This window comes from Eutrema salsugineum, unplaced genomic scaffold (assembly GCF_000478725.1).
Source record: "Eutrema salsugineum unplaced genomic scaffold, Eutsalg1_0 scaffold_1, whole genome shotgun sequence".
NCBI lineage: Eukaryota > Viridiplantae > Streptophyta > Magnoliopsida > Brassicales > Brassicaceae > Eutrema > Eutrema salsugineum.
In genome coordinates, this window is record NW_006256909.1 from 15,617,532 (window position 1) to 15,635,897 (window position 18,366).

The 18,366-nt window shown below is 33.2% G+C and overlaps 2 protein-coding genes across 2 annotated transcripts; one reads left to right on the forward strand and one right to left on the reverse strand.

The window, feature by feature from the left end:
- The first annotated feature begins 1,814 nt into the window (after positions 1 to 1,814).
- Positions 1,815 to 5,196, forward strand: LOC18030050 (protein ECERIFERUM 26). The gene is made up of 2 exons (XM_006414787.2): positions 1,815 to 2,422; positions 4,111 to 5,196. The coding sequence occupies exons 1-2, from the start codon at positions 1,982 to 1,984 to the stop codon at positions 4,951 to 4,953; spliced, it is 1,284 nt and encodes a 427-aa protein (XP_006414850.1). The 5' UTR covers positions 1,815 to 1,981; the 3' UTR covers positions 4,954 to 5,196.
- Positions 5,197 to 6,122: 926 nt separating this feature from the next.
- On the reverse strand, positions 6,123 to 7,999 carry LOC18030051 (chaperone protein dnaJ 20, chloroplastic). Its single transcript, XM_006414788.2, has 2 exons — positions 7,448 to 7,999; positions 6,123 to 6,597 (listed from the first exon to the last, which is right to left on the reverse strand). Exons 1-2 carry the CDS (start codon positions 7,883 to 7,885, stop codon positions 6,436 to 6,438), a joined length of 600 nt encoding a protein of 199 aa, XP_006414851.1. The 5' UTR covers positions 7,886 to 7,999; the 3' UTR covers positions 6,123 to 6,435.
- Between the last annotated feature and the right edge of the window lie 10,367 nt (positions 8,000 to 18,366).

Below are 18,366 nucleotides of genomic sequence, written 5' to 3' on the forward strand. Positions count from 1 at the left end.
ATCAGTTTTGTGTTCTTTTTTATCTTCTTTATTTTTCATTTTTTTCATCTTCCTCTTCATCTTCTTCGACTTCTATTTATTTGTTTTCTTTCTATTGTCAACAACCTAAATACTTAGAACGATTCAACTTCTTTTTTTTTCTTTCGATATTTTTTCATCTTTTTCTGATTTTGTTTCGTCTCTTATTTTTACTTAGCTCGTGTATGTATTATTCTTCTTTTATTTTGTCTTCATCTACACGTTTTTCTTTATATTTTGATTTTTTTCTTATTCCTCCTATTGTTCTTATTCTTTTTCATCGTCTATGATTTTCATTTTCATCTTCATCTTTTTCTGTAACTATGTATTTTTATTGTTTTCCCAATTTTTACTCTTCTTCTTCTTAATAAAAAGTAATAATTATAAACAATGTGTGAATTAATTAAGTCATTAAATTTAGTGTTTGTGTTTTTCTTTTATTATTAAATGAAAATAATGCTATTTAAAAATGTGTGAATTAATTAACTCATTAATTTTAGTTTTGTTTTTCTATGCTGATGTGGATACCCTAAAATCCTAAATGAAGAGAAAACTGTGTGAATTAATGAAGTCATTAAATTTAGGGGGGGTTATTGGGAGTTAGATTTATGAAAATTTTAGTTGATTTTAAAAATCATGAGATTTGTCAAATTTTTAAGAGTTTTGTTGGATTTGTAAAATTTAGAGAGAACCTATGGATTTAAATAATCTATTAAGAATGTTTTAATATGACAGATTTTGAGATCTAAGGGATATAGGTAGTATTTTGAGAATCATGATTTATGAATTAAATTATAAAGAATCATTATGCCAATAACACTAGATTATAACAGAATCATAGAATCATTAAAATGCAGACTTTTTGAATAACAATGGATTTTGATTAGATTATAAAAATCATCATATCAATAACAACTGATTTTTATAATCTCTAAATGAATAACAGAGGAATCTATTAAGAATGTAAAAATCCACAAACCAATAACTATAGAATCTTAAACTTTAAAAATCTTTATAAATCAACTCTCTAATAACACCCCATTAGTGTTAGTGTTTTTCTTTTATTATTAAATGAAAATAATATTATTTTAAAATATGTGAATTAATTAAGTTATTAAATTTAGTTTTGTTTTTTTATGTTGATGTGGACACCCTAGAGGCAGAGAAAACTCTCCCATTATATAATAGATTCCAGTTCTTTTTAAAAAAAAAAAAAATTCCAGTTCATTTTTGCATTTAACTTGTTATCTAAGTGATTTTTGTCCCACATTTCACGGCCGAAATTCTCCAAATCATAATCAAAATTACCACTAAGTACAAAACACAAAGCCAATGTCCCTATCACCCCGACATCAGCATCTAACATTTGACATAAATCAACAGCGTTAATAGTTGAATTCAAACGTTCGTAATACAGTAATTAAAAAAAATCCCATTCTAGTATATACTAAGGACTATCTCTTCATAAAAAATTGATTTAATCTCGACATACTACTAAGAAAATCCTGATTTTTTTCGATCTATATCATGATTCTGACAGATTCAAAATTTATATATAACTTAAAAGAATATTCAATAGCTGTGTGTTCGGGTTTGAGACAAAGACTAGTAGGTCACAAATATTAAAAGCACTAAGAACCATGAACTGAATCATTTGGAATCACCTTATCTTTAAACAAAAAGAGGCAATTAATTAAACGGTTTCACCACCTACTCGTAACAGAACAGGTTACACATAATCAAATCAATAGTCTCTATATATACACGAAAGGCTCATAAGGTATAAAACCTATCACCTATACAAATATATATTACTTACCAGAGAGAGGTAAATGTCAAATTTCATATAGCTTATGTTAATCTATATATATTATTATAGCAAAAAAAATCTATATATTTGTATACCTACATCTACTAGTTAGTTCAATATCACATAGAATCAATTGAACTCCATTGAGTCATCATGGGACGATCTCAAGAACAGGGACAGGGCCAGGGTCCGGTATACAACATCCGGTTATCGACAGTGGGAGCAACTCGACCGAGTAAGACTGGTGCGACCCGCGAACCAACCGGCTTAGACCTAGCCATGAAGCTCCACTACCTCAAGGCGGCTTACATTTACTCGTCCGAGACGGCACGTGACTTGACCGTGAAACACGTGAAAGAGGCTATGTTCATGCTGTTCGACCAGATCGCCTGGACCACCGGAAGGTTCTGGCGGAGAGACTCGGGCCGTCCGTACATCAAGTGCAACGACAGTGGCACGCGTTTCGTGGAAGGTCAATGCAATCTCACGGTGGAAGAGTGGCTCAGTAAACCGGACCGGTCAATTGATGAGGTTCTGGTTTACCATCAGCCCATTGGACCGGAGTTGTCTTTCTCCCCTTTGATCTATGTTCAGGTAATTTACTTTTAACAATTTTCTCTTGTTGAGTTTGTCATATTCATTTACTACTACTCACATACACACACACACACACACACACACAAATAGCATTATTGTTCTCTCTTTATTTAATCGTGTATTATCGACCAAAATATTTGTGACTATACTCAAAGTTCTACACTAATGGTATTATAAATTTATAATTATTCAGTCTATTATACTTTTCTAGTTGACAATAAATTACATTATTTTTTATGTTTTCTTAAAGTATTAATCTTATGAAGTATGATATTGCATGGCGAATAATAAAGGTTAACAATTTTGGAGCAGATCATCGCCACTATTTAGGGTTTTTCTTTCTTCTTAAATATTAATCATGTGAATAGGTAGATACAATAAACAAGTATTTTATAGTCCCCATTATTTTATTTTTTTTTTGAGCAACGGTTTATATAATCCCAAATTTGATACATGTATTAAGAAAGAAGTATTGGAAGTAGTATCTTCTCTTCTATCTAAATACCATATATAGTGTCATTTAAAATTTAATTAAAAAGTATAAAAAAGGAAAACAGTATATATTAAGCAGAAGAAACAAAAAAAAGAGACAAACCATGCTGATTGGGTCTCATCTATACATAAAAGCAATTATTAGGTGAAATGGATATATTTCTGTTTTTGGGTTTCATTTTTCTTTCTGACAATATGCCTAATCGAGAAAGGCAGATGAAATATAGAAACATTAAATGTATATGACTTGTCGTAAGGAAAATTTAAATACACGAAAGATCTGACCGTACCATTAACTTGCATGAAAAGACACTGCCTCGTTAAAACGACGGAGTAGTTGCCGACTTTAATAACAAAAACAAAAATCAGACCATATTTTGCGAATTTATGGTGTGTCGAATCTAAACCGTTTTAAACTGATTTTTATCCACTGTTAAAAAAATCGACCATCTAGTGTCTGTTGTTTAGATGCTTAGACGAATAGACGATCGATTGTTTAGGCGTTTAGTCATCTGTTTAAACAGCTCAGATGCTAATAATTGTCATTAATATTAGAATGGTTCTTCTTTGACTACTCGAACTGAAACCAAATGGATGTCTGAAATTTCTGAAATACAATTATAAATCTAAACATATTATGTTTAACTAGATTTGAGATAACTGAAATACTCAAAATTACAGTTATAGATCTGAAGATATTAGTTATGTTTAAACTAAAATAACCGAATAATTGAAATATCCAATTGCTCTTAGTTTGCTTAAACGAACCATTTTATCAAAAATTGAATCAAATTTTAGTTTCTATTAACGTATTTTGAAAAGTGTGGAAAAAAATTTGGGTAGTTCGGGTGTGTGCTTTTGGGTTGTTCGGATAATTTGATTTTATGTTAGAACCGATCTAGTTTCGAGACCTATCTAAACTAAAGTGAACTGAGTTTTTTAGTTCTTATATTGGTCCTAACCTCCCTACTTAAGTTGCTCAAAACCCAAAAGAACCAACCCGTATTTAGACCTGAATGTCTAGGTCTAATGAGCTGCATCAAATTGAACGAGTTAACACATTTTGACATCTCTAATAGGTGTTAACTCTTCTTCAAACCAAAGATTAATAGTGCCAACCAAAATTTTGAACATTGCGTGTATCAGATCAAATCGAAAAACAACAAAAAATAACCAGCTTATTGTTTTCGCAGATGACCCGGTTTAAGTGCGGAGGATTAGCTTTGGGCCTAAACTGGGCACATATCATGGGAGATTCATTCTCTTTGCTCTATGCTTTCAACTTCTGGGCTAAAGCCATGTCAGGGGAGAAGATCTACACTCTAGAAACCTCTGACGGAATCAGAAGGTTTCGTAGCCCAAACCTTACGGTTAAGGCCCCGGTTTCAATCAAACGGGTCGACCCGGTTGGAGATCTCTGGATCACTCCAAACAACAAGAAAATGGCAAAATTCTCTTTCAATCTCTCAGTCGCCGACCAGGTATCACCACATTTTCCGGCGTACGGAGACGATCAAACTCAGGTGTTCGAGATTCTCGCCGGAATCATATGGAAATGCATAGCTAAGGTTAGGGAAGAGCCAGAGCCATTGATTGTTACGATCATCAGAAAGGATCCGAACATGCTGAAACCTAAAGGGATTCGAAATAGTCAGGTGATAAGCTCCGTCCACGTGGATTTTCCGGTGGGTGAAGCGACGGTGGAGGAGTTGGTAAAGCGTATCGCGGAAGCGACGGACGAGAGATGTGGAATCGACGAGATCGGGGAGAGTTGTGATGGGAATTTGGATTTTGTTGTTTACGGAGCGAAATTGACGTTCGTGGATCTGAGCGAATTGGGATTTTATGAGGCGAGAGTGATGGGGAAGTCGCCGGAATCGGTGTACTATAATGTTGAAGGGGTAGGGGAGGAGGGGTTGGTGGTTGTTTTTCCGGCGAAGAATTCGGAGGAGAGGGTTGTGACGATGACGTTGCCGGAGGAGGAGATGGAGAGTGTAAAATTGGAATTTAAGAACTGTGGTTTGATCGCGCCGTGAGAATCAACGGTTAATAAGTAGTAAAACGTCTAGAGATGAAAGATGAATTGTGTTCTTTTTTTTATGTGTGTTTTTGGAAATATGATTTAGCTTTGTGTGCTGCTGAAGTATCAGTTAAAGCTATTGTATAATCCGGATATTCGGTGCTAAATCCAAAAAACAAAAATCAGTTAAGTGACGATTGTGAATTGTAACGTTGTTGTAAAGTTAAATAATTCAATTAACTAAAGTATTTTGGCTTTAGCTGGTGTCTTTTATGGTAAAGATTGTACTGCTTCGCTCTGTTTTTTTGGGGGATCAAACAAATAATTGTGGTAAAAGGACGAAAAGAAGGTAATTGGGGTATTATAAAAACATTACCCAAAGTGTTCTATAAAGAAACATTCCATAAAATTTGGATAACTTAAATCATTTCCAAACTTTTAATAATTTAGGTAAATGTTAACTTTTTTTTTTTGCGACCCAATTATTACAATCATATTTGGCCCATCATAAAAATGGTTTGCTGACTATTTTTGACCGGCTCGGTATGATTGATTTGGGAAAAAAATAATTTTTTTTTGCTCGAGCTCCTTTTACAAGACTATTCACTCAAACATTTAGACTTTCTCGGAATATGGGATAAGGTGAAGTTTGATAAGCTCTTGCGAAGGATACAGAAGAATTCTACCTTTATCATGAAAGATTACCAATCTATTAGAGATTCAGACATGCTTACAAGATCCGAACAATCGATCTGAAAATGAACCGAAATCATCTGCTTGTCCGAACAAAGTTAAATGTTAACTTTTGTGATGAACATTTCGGGTTATTTCAGAAATATTTTTGAGAAATTTAGAAAATTTAAAGTAGTTATTAAGTATTATTCATTAATTTTTAAATTTTTAATTATAAACAAATACAGTTGAAACTCTATAAATTAATAAATTTTTTTGGTCTTAAATTTAAATTTTTTGTTAAATTAATTTTTTTTTTATAAATTAATAACTCGTTAAATTAATAAATTTTGAAAGTTTAAATATTATTAATTTATAAAGTTTTTACTGTAATTCGGATACTTATTTTGATTTCCATTGTATTTTAGAATTAATAAATAGTTCCGAACGTAAAATTAGTTAAACGAATGTACCATCACCATGGCACGATTACCAAACCATTATTTTCCTATCTGTGTCATGAATCGGAACCTCTGTTTTATTTCTGTCATACTAACACACTCACTTGAGTTTCAAATGTTGTTGCCACAACTCCAATTCGGGTCTTTGAATTGTAAACTAACACTTGAAAGTTGAAACCACTAGCAAAAGGAACTTATTTTTAGTAATTAGGCCTTTTAATGTGCTTGCTAATTAGCATATTAGCATAAGCACACCAAAAGAGTATATACAAAGTTGCAGGTTTATATGCTATGCTTTCTTTCTTTTTTTGGTTGAATTATATGCTATGCTTTATATACATAAGCGAGATTTGGTGTTCTCTGGGTTAAGAAGAAGAATCATCATCAGACATGTGATGATGTTGACGGCGCATTCTAGCAGCCCAGGACATTGAGTTACTATTTTCTTTTTGATTGCTTCTTCTCTTTAATCCTGAGAGCTGAGTTTGCCATTTTTTCTTCCACTCACTCTTCTCTTCCACCACTTCCTGAACAATCAATCACCAAAAACTCAAATCAATTCTGTACTTGTATAAATGGTTTGGTTCAAAAGATTTAGAATCTAAACAAATAATTGAATTCTAAAGATCATCACTGTGAGTCATGTAGGGTCAAATAGATGAAGCAAGTTGGAAAAGAGTCTCAATTGTTGTAAATGTCAACATTCTTTATTCCACTACTTTCTAACCAATCCCATTGTAAACAAAAATGGATAAATTAACACAAATAAGCTTTTTATTCCAAATCTAGCACACTAAAACTCAAAACTAATACCACAGATTAAAGATTATAATACCAAAATAAATTATAAATAATTTCTTTTCCTAGGTTTAAGATGTTCTTTATTAGAATGAAGTTTTAAATTATTTTAGTATTGATATGTTATTATTAAAAGTTAAATTAATTATGCTATGTTTCTTGTATTATTTTAGAGAATTGCCTAGTTTTTTATAATAACTCAAATGGGTCAATTTTTTTGGACCAATACACAAAGGGTCCATTCTGACGACAAGGATGCACACAATGATCTCGAATCATTCAGTAAAATAAAATAAAAATTCTTTTTAAGGTCCAGAAAAATATAAAAATGTTTTGTGGATAATACTGAACAGTAGCATTTGTCCACATATGAAACAGAAATATCCTAATCAATAGTATCAACATCGATGTGATAAATTTTCGAGTGTGAAATAATTAAATTCTATTGTCTAACTTTTAAATTTCCTAAACCATACAGCTAAACAGTGGAGCTGATTTTTCTTTTTTTCTTCAAATTTTTTGGTTCATCACGAAAATTAGCAAAATTAATAAAATTTTCGAAAATAAAATTTTGAATACCTCATCGAATCGATTCCGGCGTCTACCGGAGAACGAAAACGAGAATCCCATAGACAAATCACGGTCGTAGAGAACTCTCCGGCGAGGATCTGAGAGAGTCTCGTAAGCTTCTTGAACCCGAATAAACCGATCTGTGTATTCCTCGACCCGATCCGGCGGCGAAACATCGGGGTGATATTTTCGAGCTAGCTGTTTATACGCTTGTTTGATTTCCGGGAGAGTGACTGATTCGGTGACGCCGAGAAGATCGTAGAAGCTTAAATCCTCCGATTGTTTTACCGGGTCGTCGTGGATGAGCCGGGCTTGGATCCGGGTTGATAAGAATCGGTTTCGGGTCGGGTAAGAGAGAGTCGTGGAGGGAAACGAAGTGGGTAAAGAGGAGATTGGTCGTATATAAAAATCGGTAGCGAGAATTGATGATCCTTTGTATGATTTCATTGTGTCGATTTTAAGGTTTTAGATTTGGTGTTCTTAGGAATTTGAGACTTATATAGAAAATAGTAAGAAACAAGGAGATGAAGATGGGTAGATGGAAGATGTGGTTTTTAAGGGTATTTATGCAATTTTTATGCAATAAAAATTAGTCGTCGTTTTGTGACAAAAAAAATCTTTTTGATAATTTTACTAAAATGTTGTTTTTTTTTTCTTTTCCTTGACAGTTTTATTTATCTGCTGTACTTAGGAAGTAGTTCCTAAGATGGCAAGAAGAAGGAAAAATAAAATAGTTTCCTAAGATGGCAAAAAGAATCGAATCTAAACTAGAACAATGCCTACAATTTCTTTTGGTATAAAATGTAATTTTGTACAAATTTGGATTATGGAACCAAGCTAAAATAACCATAAAACTAAAAAAAAACTTGAAGTTGTTGTGAAAACTTAGAAACTTTATTAATCACTGGAATGTATATATAGAGTACATAAGGAATCTATGTTAAGTACAATGCCCTGATGGGCCTAATGGGCCGGTATAAGAGTCCATATATGATATGTGTTATAACACTCCCCCTTGGACGAGTGAACCGGGTCAGCTACTCAATCGGAATCTCGATAATGCGCTGGGGAATGTTGCCTCATTAAAACCTTACCAGGAAAAACCCAGTGGGACAAAACCATGGTGAAGGAAAAAGAGTACATGGTGAGGTTGAGAAGAACTTCGGTAGAATGTGCTTCGTCCGATCTCCTTTGATATATCCTTCCTTGAGCTGAGCTATGCATGTCGCGTTGTCTTCATACATCACCGTGGGCTGTGTGTCTTCGTCCATACCACAATCTCTGCGGATGTGCTGAGTCATGGAGCGCAGCCAGACGCATTCCCTACTAGCCTCATGAATGGCTAGGATTTCAGCATGGTTTGATGAAGTGGCAGTGAGTGTCTGCTTCATTGATCTCCAAGAGATGGCTGTTCCTCCATGCGTAAAAACGTAGCCAGTTTGAGACTTGGCAGTGTGCGGATCTGATAGATATCCTGCATCGGCGAAGCCGACTAACCCATCTTTATTTTTGTTAGTATAGAAGAGTCCTAAGTCTTGAGTACCTCGAAGGTATCTTAGGAGATGTTTTATACCGTTCCAGTGCCTCTGAGTTGGGGATGAACTATATCGAGCGAGGAGGTTCACGGCGAAACATATGTCTGGTCTAGTGTGACTAGCCAGGTACATTAACGCTCCTACAGCACTGAGGCATGGCTTTTCAGGACCAAGGATTTCTTCATCATCCTTTTTGGGACCAAGAGGGTCATCACTTAAGCTTCTAACTACCATTGGGCTGGTCAATGGGTGAGCTTGGTCCATATTAAATCGCTTGAGTACCTTTTCGATATAAGCCGATTGATGCACAAGGATTCCTCCTTTGATGTACTCAAGTTGTAATCCCAAACAGTACTTTGTTTTGCCTAGGTCTTTCATTTCGAATTCTGCTTTTAAGCAGTCGACTGTTTGGGAGATCTCACCAGATGTTCCGAGGATGTTTAGATCATCCACGTATACTGCTATGATTACAAATCCTTTGTTTGAGTACTTCTTGATGAAGATGCATGGACTGATGGGGTCATTTTTGTAGCCTTCTTTGATGAGGTAATCGCTGAGGCGGTTGTACCACATACGCCCACTTTGTTTCAGTCCATACAAGGATTTGTTCAGCCTGATGCAGTATTGATCTCGAGATGCATTTTTGTCTTTTAGTTCAATGCCATCTGGGAGTCTCATATATATTTCGTTGTCCAGGGGCCCATAGAGATATGCGGTTACAACATCCATTAACCGCAGATCAAGATTTTCTCTTATGGCCAGACTTATGAGGAATCAGAATGTTGTTGCATCCACCACTGGAGAATAAGTCTCCTCATAATCGATTCCGGGTCTCTGTGAGAATCCTTGTGCTACAAGCCGTGCTTTGTATCGAACGACTTCACCGAGTTCGTTCCTTTTGCGCACAAAGACCCATTTGTGGCCCACTGGCTTGATGTGTGATGGGGTCCGGATGATCGGACCGAACACGTTTCTGAGTTTGAGACTCTTTAACTCCACGTTTATGGCTTCTTTCCATTTTAGCCAATCTGTTCGATGTGTACACTGTGTTATTGACGTGGGTTCTAGATCCTCTTGCGTGAGCGCAACATCAAGTGCTACTTTGTATGCAAAGAGTGCATTTAAGTCGACTTCTTTTCGATTCCATTGTATTTCGGACATATTGTAATTGATGGAGATCTCATTGTTATCTTCTGAACCTGGAGATTCGGCGTCCCGAACTTCCATTGAGGGTTCATTAGATTGAGTCTCAGCCGCGGCTATGTCTGATATTGCAGGAATCCCGGTTTCGGTTATTGCACCTTTCTTTGATTTCCGGGGATTCTTATCTTTGGAACCGAGAGGTCTGCCCCGTTTGAAACGTGGTGCAGACTCTGTAGCAACTTGGGTCTGTCCCGTTGGGACAGCTATTCGTACTGGTGCATTACAAGCTGGGATGTACGATTTGGTTACTTTGGTCGGGTCAGCAAAGGAATCTGGCAATTGATTAGCTAGCTAATGAATAATCTTTTGGATCTCTGAATCACATTCTAGAGTCCGAGGATCTTGCCAATTTAATGATGTTTGATTCCATGAAAGATCTTTGACCAGCTTGTTTGTTTCACCACCTAAAGAGGGATATACCGATTCATCGAATTGGCAATCCGCATATCTGGCCTTGAAGAGATCTCCAGTGGTTGGCTCGAGATATCTTATGATGGTGGGAGAGTCAAAACCAACATATATTCCCATCCTTCTTTGAGGTCCCATTTTGGTTCGATGTGGTGGAGCAATGGGTACATATACTGAACACCCAAATGTTTTGAGATGGGAGATGTCTGGCTCATGACCCGAGAGTAGTTGGTATGGGGAATATTTGTGTTCACTAGATGGCCGGATGCGTATGAGTTCAGCAGCATGTAATACTGCATGTCCCCATGCTGAGGCCGGGAGCTTTGATCTCATGAGTAATGGTCGGGCTATCCATTGAATGCGTTTAATGAATGATTCAGCCAATCCATTTTGAGTATGGACATGTGCTACAGGATGTTCCACGGTTACCCCCATGGCCATACAGTAGTCATTAAACGCTTGTGAGGTAAATTTACCAGCATTGTCAAGGCGGATAGTCTTTAGTGGGAAGTCAGGGAAATGGGCCCGCAATTTGATGATTTGGGCCAAGAACCTAGCGAAGGCTTGGTTCCGAGAGGACAAGAGACAAACATATGACCAACGGGTCGATGCGTCTATAAGGACCATGAAGTACCGGAATGGTCCGGAAGATGGATGTATAGGTCCACAGATATCGCCCTGGATTCTTTCTAGGAAATGAAGTGTTTGTTTAGAGATTTTAACTGGTGAAGGCCGAGTGATCAATTTGCCTTGAGAACAAGCTGTGCACATGAGGTGTTGAGGATAAACTCGGTTTTCTTTGAGGGTATGCCCTTGAGAGTTTTGAATTAGTTTACGCATCATATTTGCACCGGGATGACCGAGCCGATCGTGCCAAATAGTATAATCAGTAAACCGGGCTTTGAGAGTGGTATTAGCTTCAATCATGCTGATGATGAAACTTTCTATTTTGAGAATATTTCTATTTTAGGAAAGTTTCTAAATTTGGAAAGTTTCTAATTTGGGTAATTTTCTAAATGAGGAAAATTTCTATGTCGGGAAAATTTCTATATGAGGAAAGTTTTTATATGAGGAAACTTTCTATTAGAGGGAACTTTCTCGGAAATAGTAAATTTTAAAGGGTATGGTTTTAGTTACCCCGAACATGATGTCGGTTTAATAGCTGTGATTTAATCGGTTAAAGCCGAATATAATTTCGGTTAATGAGAACCAGGTTTAGCCGGTTTTAGGCGGTTTAGGAGGAACCCTAGGGGAGCCGAATATGATTAGGGTTTTATCTAGGGTTTTAACGGTTTGGAAAACATATTTTGGATGTGATTTCGAGATCTATAGGATCTGTGGTCGATGGTTTTAATAATTTCACAAGGACAACAAAGAAATCACGTGAAAAGGACTAGGGTTTAAGCATTATGACTTACGATTTTGAAGATTACAAAATCGTGAATCAAGCTTAGGATTTAGGGTTGATTTTCTTAGTTTATTCAATCAAGTGTTTCAAGCAAGAGAATCAACAATCAAATAAGCTGCAACAAGCTTATTAAACATAGAGAAAATCGAATAGGTTTATGCCATAAACATGGCCAAAAACGGTTGTTAGGTTTTTGTAAATTAGGGTTTTATAAAACGAGTTTAAAACCTTTGAACATGCATAAACTTGTAATTTAAACAATCAATCAACAAGTTATCAATCAATCATCAGAGTATCAAACACTTTCAATCAATTAGAGATCGATTTTTTTTTTTTTTTTTTTATAGGGTTTTGAAGTGTTTAAACAACAGGTTCTATGGCTTTCAGTTTTAGAAGATACCTTTTCCACCTTTGGATTTCTGACAGGCTAATGAAACTGGGAGCTAATAGACCTCAGTTAGCCGCTACAAATTCCAAGGATTGATCACCAAAACTGGAGAAGCTGCTGGTTGAAGAAGGAAAAACTCGGATCTGGTTTTTTTTTTTTTTTCGGTTGATCGTCGTGTACTGTAAGTGTGCGTGAGGGCGCGTCCGACGTTGGATCGACAAACGGTTTTCACCAGTAGATTCGTCTCGTCGAGGGCTTCGATTTGATATGTAGATCGTCTTCTGGTTCCTCACGGTTTGGAAGATATGCGTCTTTTAAGTTTCGACTTGCTTTTAGGGTTTTGGTGGTGGCCGGATTTATTAGGGTTTTTCGCTCAGAGAGTCTTATCGTGCTGATAACGTGTTGTGAAAACTTAGAAACTTTATTAATCACTGGAATGTATATATAGAGTACATAAGGAATCTAGGTTAAGTACAATGCCCTGATGGGCCTAATGGGCCGGTATAAGAGTCCATATATGATATGTGTTATAATAGAAGTGAAATCAAAATAATAGGATTGTTTTTTTCCTAATCTTAATACCTTTTAATAAAAAAACTCAAAAGTTTTAACAATCTTAAGAAAAAGTCCAAATCTTTATCTTCGTTGATTTTAGAATTTTCTTGCATCTCAAGTCACTTGAGAAACATGACCTCTCGTATCTGAATACCAAAAACAAAGTTAACTTAGTATTTTATCACACCTCATGCCACTTATGGAAGGATCTTTCAGAGATTAATTTGAAGATGATCAATTCAACTCTCCATTTTCCCTTACCCATAGAAAATCCTGACATTGTCATCCTGCAAACCTAAATCAAATTATGATATTTAGACATTTCTAGTTTTCTACCAATCAAATTGAAGGTCAAGTACCATAATGGTTATATATGGAGATTGACAATGTTATGGTATGCAAACATTTCTCAAATTTCCTTTAACGGGTTTGAAGTACCAACTTATGTTATTCAAAGATTGCACAAATATGTGTCTGATATAAGTTCAAACACATTCCAAGATTTTCCTTTATTACTAAACTCCGGTATTTTACTAAAAGAATCTATCAGTGATCACTTAATATCACATGTTGGTCACAAGACTCGCAAACAATCGGTTGTCAGGAGAAAAGTTCCCAAATCTTTACTAAACTACACTCGCCTCAAGTTTCTGAATGTGGAAGACAATAGATTCTGTGAAAATTTTCCATTTTGGTTGAGATTGTTGTCCAATCTACAGATTTCTGTCCTTCATTCCAACAGAGTTTTATGGCCCAACAACTTCTCATAGAATTTTCGACATTTCAATAAACTACTTCACTGGAGTCTTGCCATCAGATTACTTTGCGGGTAGCTTGGAGTGCAATGTCATCGGTTATAGACATTGTTGGTCGTGCATGGAGTAGGATTGAAGATGGTATAGCTCAGGATACTAACATAATTTGGTCGATCTAACAAACAAAGGATTGAAGGTGGAGCTTGTTTGGAGTGGTTTCACAATATATAAAACCATCGATATCTTTGTGAATAGATCCAAGGAAGAAATCCCAAATTAATCCATCGGTTTTCTCAAGGAAGTGATTGTCTTCACCATGGCAAACAATGTTTTTACATTTCGTATTCCACTATTTATGGCGAACTTGACCAATCTCCAATCATTGGACCAATTTCAAAACAGATTATCCGGCGAAATCCCACCAGAGCTGGGAGAACTCACGTTTAAATTCTTGCGCGGATGAACTTCTCTTACAACATGCTTGAAGGTCCAATACCACAAGGGACTCAGGTTCAAAGTCAGAGTAGTTCATCTTAAGCAGAGAGTCATGGACTCTGTGGTATTCTCTAGGTAAACAAACGGTTTATAATGTTGAGTTGTTTTATTTTTTTTCTTATAGTAGTTTTATGGTAGTAATCCGCGCTTTACGCAGAGTGAGATATCTATAATATTTTTTATAATATCCAAGTTTGAAAACAATATAGAGCTAAATTATAATATATAATATTATATATAGAGTATATTTTACTGTGAAAATAATTAAATTAACACTAATAGTGATGAAAAAAAATTACGTATGAATAAGATAAAACTAAATGAAACAAATAACTAAAACCTTTGATTCGATTACAATAATCTTGATTGTTAAGACCAACAAACAACTTAGTATTTTTTTTTTTTTGTAAAATCTTAAATTATTCACCTTTATTTTTTTAAATATTCTTAAAAAATTTAAAATCAGAGATTGAGTTGGGAAAAAAAATTATGGAAAACAAATTATAGAAGACATTTCTTCTTATATAGAGGTTAATCGTAAAGATTCCAAATTATGTTATATAGATCTTCAAAAATTTGATTTTTTAAAAATAATTAATAATAAACAGAAATAAATGCAAAACATGTTTGATAACTATATTAGGTAACAACCAAATTCCACCTGCATTATATTTAAAAAATTTGTAACTGGTATTTTTGCAAAAAAAATAGAATTTTTGTTTTTGTCTTAAATATATTTTTTTAAATGGTTAAACTACTATAATGCTTCTAAAAGTATAAAATCAGAAAATAATTGATAGAAATATTGAATGCATAGTTTTAGTTATTTTTTTCAATTATAAACAAATAGTTTTTGTATCATATGTCGTGTGATATATCTATAAAATATTTCACTAAATATGACTTAATTTATTTAAAATAGAAATAATTTAATTGATTTTATATGTATGTTAATGTTATGCTGAATAATAATATAATTTTGTATTAGTATTGCAATTACAAATATATAATGATTATAAGATTTTATTATTGATTTTCATCTTGTTTTTTAAAATGTGAATGTAATTCTGTAGTTAATATTTTAATTGAAAAATCAATATATCTTATTAATAAAAACAGTGATTTATTTGGTTTTGTTTTTTTAAATTCAAATTATCGCATATGTATAAAAATAGAAATTTATTATATGTTTGATGTGATAATCAATTTAGAAAAGAAAAGTGAACAAAGAAAATGAGAGAAATATAATGATTTAAAAATAATTCATATTATATAATTAAATAAGGATTTGAATATAAGAAAATAATTAATATGATATATTTAAATCTTATTCTTTTTATTTGATTGGTTAATAAATATGTTTTAAATTTATTTACTAATTTTTGTGTGTCTAACTAAGGAAAGGAAGATATCTTTTGAATAATTAATTTTTAATAATTAGTTTAATAAGATATATTTGATTCTTTATCTAAATTAATATGAGTGGCAATGATTGTAATTAGTCTAGTAAGTTAAGTCTTTTAAAAAGAAAAATTTGAGAAGCTTTCTGGATGTAACACATCAGCATGGCAAATTTGTAAATCACACATGGGAGCAAAGTTCTTTATAAATTGTCCTTATCAATTAATAATAGAAGATTTGTAATTTAAATATATACTAGATTCTAACCCGTCCATAGGTGGGCGGGCGTAATTTTTGTTGGCTAAAAATATAACCAAAAATATTAAGTTTTATGGTAATAATGTTTAGTTCAGTGTATAGAGTTGTATGTTATGGACGGAATGATATGCGGAGTATATACATCGATACGTGTGACATTTATGATATGGAGATTTAGATTTTAAGTATATGTTAACATTCAATAGGGCAAATTAAAATTCAAATTTAGTAAAATATATATATCGTATAGAAAGCATAATTGTTGACAGTTTTACAGATGTTAAACAATCAAAGTCCATCACATTTTTTTATCAACCCTTTGTTATATTATAATGAAAGCCCATCACATTATCACTTATATTGAGCAAACTAATGGTATGGCCCATAAACCGATTAATTAATAAAATATAAAATGCAAATGTATATAGAAAATGAGTCTCACAATTTTAAAAAAGTTAAACCATCAAAGCCCATCACCTTAGCAATTATAGGGTGTAAAACATTGCAATGACCCCAAAAATTGAATTGTTAAGAAAACTGCAAATTTAAGTGTTGACAAGGTATGTCCTTTTTTGGGCAAATACAAGATAATATCCTTTCATATAATAATGTATATTATTATTAATAAAATTAATCTAGATAATAACTTAATTTCCATATTTTTTTCTCATGATTCATTATAATTTATTAACGATCATCGATAAATATTTAAGCAAATAGTCATTTAGATATCAAAATAAAATATGTTTACGGACATACATAAACAACCATTATAAAAATAAAACAAAAATTAAAAAGTTCAAGATATTAGATTCATTACATAAATATAAAGAGGATGACATATCTCCTTTGAACGAGAATGTGCTATAATTTAGTCCGGTTTTCTCTGCACATCTTAATTTCCTGGTTTGATATTTGACTTCTTGTTGGCCAGAACGAACCTGTTTTTATAAATATGAATAGTTAGCAATTATAAATTATGATTTCATTTAACAATAAAAGATAACACGGCTTATTTGTACGCAAACTCTTGAACTTCAGTAATCTCTGGGTTGAAAAGAGATCGAGACTGACTTCCTCCGTTTCTGACAATGTTTTCACCTATGAAGCAAAATATAATTATAGCATTTGACATCGATATATACTTTGGTAGAAGTTCAGATACCAAATTCAATAATAATAAACATGGGGTTCCTAACCTTTATAGACACCAAGTCTCCACTCAGTTAACAAAACAAAAATGTGATCAGTCTTTCTCGATTTCCAGGAGTTATCGAAACAAATTGCGCAGTTATCAAATGCCAAACACTTGATAACAACATCCCTAAATATAAAAGTAAATATAACAATTATGAATAATACTTCTAAAAAATAAATTTGCATAACATTTAGCTATATACTTACTCGAGATCTCTTATATGAAATTCAAGAAAATTCTTTGGTTGGATTCTTGAAATGGACTCAAAGCCATTGCCCATGGATATTTCACCAACAAAATCGATCACACCAACCAAGTTAATTAAAAAAATAAGAATGGAAGTTAAAGTAACATTATGATTCCCTAACAAATAATGGACTAAATATTAGTACGAACAATTAAATTAAATAAATTAAAAAGAAAAATAAAATATTACCAATAGGAAACACAAGATCCACTTTCCTATTCACAATATCTTTGAATTTGATTAAATTTAAGAAATCTGAATTAAATATCGGCTCTCGTAGAAAGTCAAGCTTGGTATCTCGAGTAAGAACGATATTGTAAGGATGTTTAGTTGGGCGTTCGTTCCAATTGTTCCAGTCTGAAGATCTGACAATAAAATTGCGAATTTCAAACCATTCTCCTTCGTGACATTCATTCTTGAAATATTCATGGATCCAGTTATGAGCAGACACATGAATTTTGCAGCCCTAGAAAACAACAGATGGTAAAAGTCAAAAACTATTAGGCTAGTAACTATTTTTTTTTCTATGTTAGGACTGAAAGTAGTTTATGATTACCGTTTTTAGTTTCTATATTATATAATAACCGTTTCACACCTAACAATATAAAATGATCTTAAATGGTGACAATTCATTTAGTATATTGGTTATCTTAAATAGAAATAAAAATGCATTAATCTTTAATGTAATGATTACCATGGAGAAAAACAAAGTGTTTAGTATCTCACATATCTATGTAGTATCAGTTATAGAATATGTCTATAAATTTGTTTAGTAATTATTAAATCGAAAGAACAGACAGAGTTGTTATAGTTAAAAACAACGAAAATAATTTACATATAAACTAAAGATATCTATATTATCAAAGAATATCAAATATATAAAAGTAATTCATTATATATATATATATATATACTTCTAATGACTGGTTATTATCATCCAATTATAAATCATATTTATTCGATTTATTATATGGTTTCATTGCATGCAACTCTAATCGATTACCGAGACGATAATCATTAGTATTGAGAAATTAAAAAGCTGACATTATGACTGTTTATTCCATAGCATGCATACGC